This window comes from Aptenodytes forsteri, unplaced genomic scaffold (genome assembly GCF_000699145.1).
Source record: "Aptenodytes forsteri isolate BGI_AS27 unplaced genomic scaffold, ASM69914v1 Scaffold329, whole genome shotgun sequence".
Classification (NCBI taxonomy): Eukaryota; Metazoa; Chordata; class Aves; order Sphenisciformes; family Spheniscidae; genus Aptenodytes; species Aptenodytes forsteri.
The window spans coordinates 452679-456004 of record NW_008796200.1 but is presented as its reverse complement, the minus strand read 5'-3'; the positions used below and the strand labels follow the sequence as shown (position 1 = coordinate 456004).

General features: G+C 66.8%; 1 protein-coding gene across 1 annotated transcript in view; it reads left to right on the top strand.

Moving 5' to 3' along the window:
- TNKS1BP1 (tankyrase 1 binding protein 1) overlaps window positions 1-3326 on the top strand; it is an 8553-nt gene that overhangs the window by 2939 nt on the left and 2288 nt on the right. The window contains 4 exon segments of the mRNA XM_009288180.1: window positions 199-1186; window positions 1189-1263; window positions 1266-2169; window positions 3277-3324. Of these exon segments, the coding sequence (XP_009286455.1) occupies window positions 199-1186; window positions 1189-1263; window positions 1266-2169; window positions 3277-3324 (2015 nt within the window).

Below are 3326 nucleotides of genomic sequence, written 5' to 3'. Positions count from 1 at the left end.
GGGGGCCCCGCGGGGTGGGGAGGGCCGGCGGCAGGATCTGGCCTCCCCTTGGGAAGGGGACCCTGCTTGTGCTGTGACCCCCGGCATCCGAGGATATTTCTCCCTCTCTTTCCCTCTCCAACTCTCCTCTCTGCTGCGTGAGCTGGGACTGCGACCCCCTTTAACGCCCTCTCCCCGCTCCTCACCCTCTTCCCCCAGGACCTGCTTGGCTGGTCACGGAAGGACCTGTGCAGTGAATTCGGCATTGGCAGACCTCACCAGGCCGGCACCTTCGACTGGACCCATGAGGCTGTGGTCAGGGAGAGAGACTGGCCTGGTGAGACGGAGCGGGACCGGGAATTCGGGACCAAATCGAGCTGGGACGGCACCCGCAGTGTCAGGGATGGGGACCGGCAGGACGGGCCCTTCGGCACCGCCGTGAAGGACTGGGGCAGCGATTACAAAGGGACGGAGCTGATGGGGGAAACGCGACTGGGCTGCAGCGACTGGTCCAAATCCCACAGCGCGGGGGAAAGCTGCCTGCAGGATCAAGACTTCGGTGCCGGCAAACCCAAGTGGGGCACGGGCTATGGCTTGGACAGCGCGGGCAGCGGGGAGGAGATCGGCTCCGCGAAGGCTGACTGGAGCAGCGGCTACGGCGTGGGACGTGGCCAGCAGCAGGACAAGGAGCCGAGCTCCAGGCAGCCCAGCTGGGCTGGCAGGTACGGCTCCGGGGACCCGGAGAGCCAGGGTGGGGAGATGCCACCTGCGTGGGCTGGTGAATACGGCACCAGCGATGGGGAGATGAAGGACAGGGAGCTCACCCCAGACTGGGCCAGTAAATACAACAGCAGGGATGCCGAGACCAAGGGCAAGGATTTTACGCTGGGCTGGGCTGGCAGATCCAGCACTGGGGACACCGGGACCCCAGACAAGGAGTTCAGCCCCAGCAGGCCGGCCTGGGACAGCAAATACAGCACCAGGGACATGGAGAGCCAGGACCGGGAGTTCAGCCCCAGCAGGCCGGCCGAGGCCGGCGAATACAGCACCAGGGACATGGAGAGCCAGGACCGGGAGTTCAGCCCCAGCAGACCGGCCTGGGATAGCGAGTACCGCAGCAGGGACATGGAGAGCCAGGACCGGGAGTTCAGCCCCAGCAGACCGGCCTGGGACGATGAGCACAGGACCAGGGACGTGGAGAGCCGGGACCACCGGCCTGGATGGATGAGCACAGGACCAGGGGCGTGGAGAGCCAGGACCGGGAGTTCAGCCCAGACCGGCCTGGGACGATGAGCACAGGACCAGGGGCGTGGAGAGCCAGGACCGGGAGTTCAGCCCCAGCAGACCGGCCTGGGCCAGCGAGTACAGCAGCAGAGAGATGGAGACCCGGGACAGCGGGTTCGAACCCAGCAGACCAGCCTGGGATGACAAATACAGCACCAGGGACGTGGAGACCCGGGACGGGGAGTTCAAGCCCAGCAGACCGGCCTGGGCCAGCGAGTACAGCTCCGTGAACACCGGAAAGGAAGAAAGAGAGTTTAGTCCTGGCCGGCTGAGCTGGGCTGGTGAGCGCAGCATTGGCCAAACCGAGCTGGTCGATGCTTTTGGTGTCAGGAAAGAGGCCGCTGTGCCTGCCCCCCCCCCCGCCGCTCCCCCGGCCCAGGAGCCCGGCTGGGGCAGCACCGACCAGCAGGAGCGCGGTACCACCGATAGCAGGGACTGGGCTAAAGAGCTTGGAGGAGCCGAGCGCCACAACCAATTTGGCATCATTGGGACAGAGTGGGTGCCAGATCCCTCCAGCGCCGGAGCGTCGTCAGATGGCTCGACGTCCTGGGCCGGTGGAATGAGGTCCGGGGGCCTGCAGGAGCCCCTGGGAGACTGGCACAGGGATGCCACCAGCTGCGTGGGCACTGGTGATGCCGGTGGGGGGGGCCCGGGCCAGACGGCCTGGGGTCAGGGCCTGGGCAGCCTGCCCGCCCCGGGCAGCTCTGCCCAGCCCCGGGAGGCTGGGGTGGAAGAGCCAGGCTGGAGCCAGGACCTCGACGCAGCCGGCTGGAATGCGGAGCTGGGCGACGCCGAGGCCAAGCGCCGGGAGTGGGCTAGTGCGTTCGGCGCCCGCTGTGCGGCCCGGAGCCGGGACTTTGGTGCTGGGGAGCAAAGCCCGGGAGATGACACCGGCTCAGCAGACGGGTAAGGAGGGCGCTGGCGGTGGCAGCGTGGCCCCGGGGAGGGAGCCGTCCCCTGCGGGTGCCCGTGCTGTCCTGCAGCGGGGACTTCCGACGCCGTGGGCCTTGTGCTGGCGTCCTACCGTGCCTCGTGTAGCTGGGGGACCTGCTGCCTCCGGCCCTGGGCTGCCAGAGCTCCTCTTCCCCAGCCTCCGCATTTCCCCGTGTAGCCTCCGGCCCCGCAACTGGAGCGGGAACTTTTCGAGGGACTGGGTTTCAACTTGTCCCAGCAGGATCTGCCGTCTTGAGCTGATCCAGGAGGGGATGATGCCTTCAGGGCTTCTTGTGCTGGTCTCCCTCTGACGTGGGGAGCTGTGCGCCGAGTTTGGGGGGATGCTGGTGTTCCCTATGCCCCCTGAAAAAGGGGCAGAATTAGCCCCGTGCCCTTATTGCTTCGCCAGGATGTGGGAACCCTGATTTCAGCCAACTTACGGAGCTGGGGATTCCCAAAATGATAAATTCCCCCAAGTTGCCTGAAAATAAGGATCCCAGGAGGAGGGAAGTGAAGGTCCCACGGGCCTCGGGAAGGCCCCAGCCTGGTCGACCTGTGTGGGGCAGCGGGGATCCCCCAAGCCCTGCCCCGGGAGCTGTGCGGTTTCCTGCTGCCAGCGCCTTCCCACACCCTGGGTGGCCCTGATCCTCCTCCTCCTCCTCCTCCTGCCCCTTGGGGCCCCTTGGTCACCTGGCGTCCCCCTGGCCACCTCCTGGGGGCTGGTGACCCTACTGGGGGGTCTGACCCCTTTCTCTGCCCCAAGGGGGAGAGTTGGCCCGAGTCCCCCGTGAGTCTGGCAGCCTCCTTGCCCTCCCCAGACCCCAAATTCTGCCCCAGCCTTTGGGAGGGGGCTTTGGGGGAACTTCCCAGAGGTGCCACCCCCTTGGTGTGACATCCTGGGAGAGGGGGGAGAGTCCTGGACACCTGGGTCCTGTCCTGACTTCACGGGAGCAGTGTTTGGCCCTCCCCGTGCCTCAGTTTCCCCTGGAGGCTGACGGAGGCGAGGTTCGGGGCAGGGGAAGGGCTGGTGTTAGCCGGAGCTGGAGGAACTCTGGGGTCTCGCCTTGTCTCCCCGAGCAGAAGCATCCATCTCTCGGACCCCAGCCCGCCGATGCGCGATGGCCACCGGC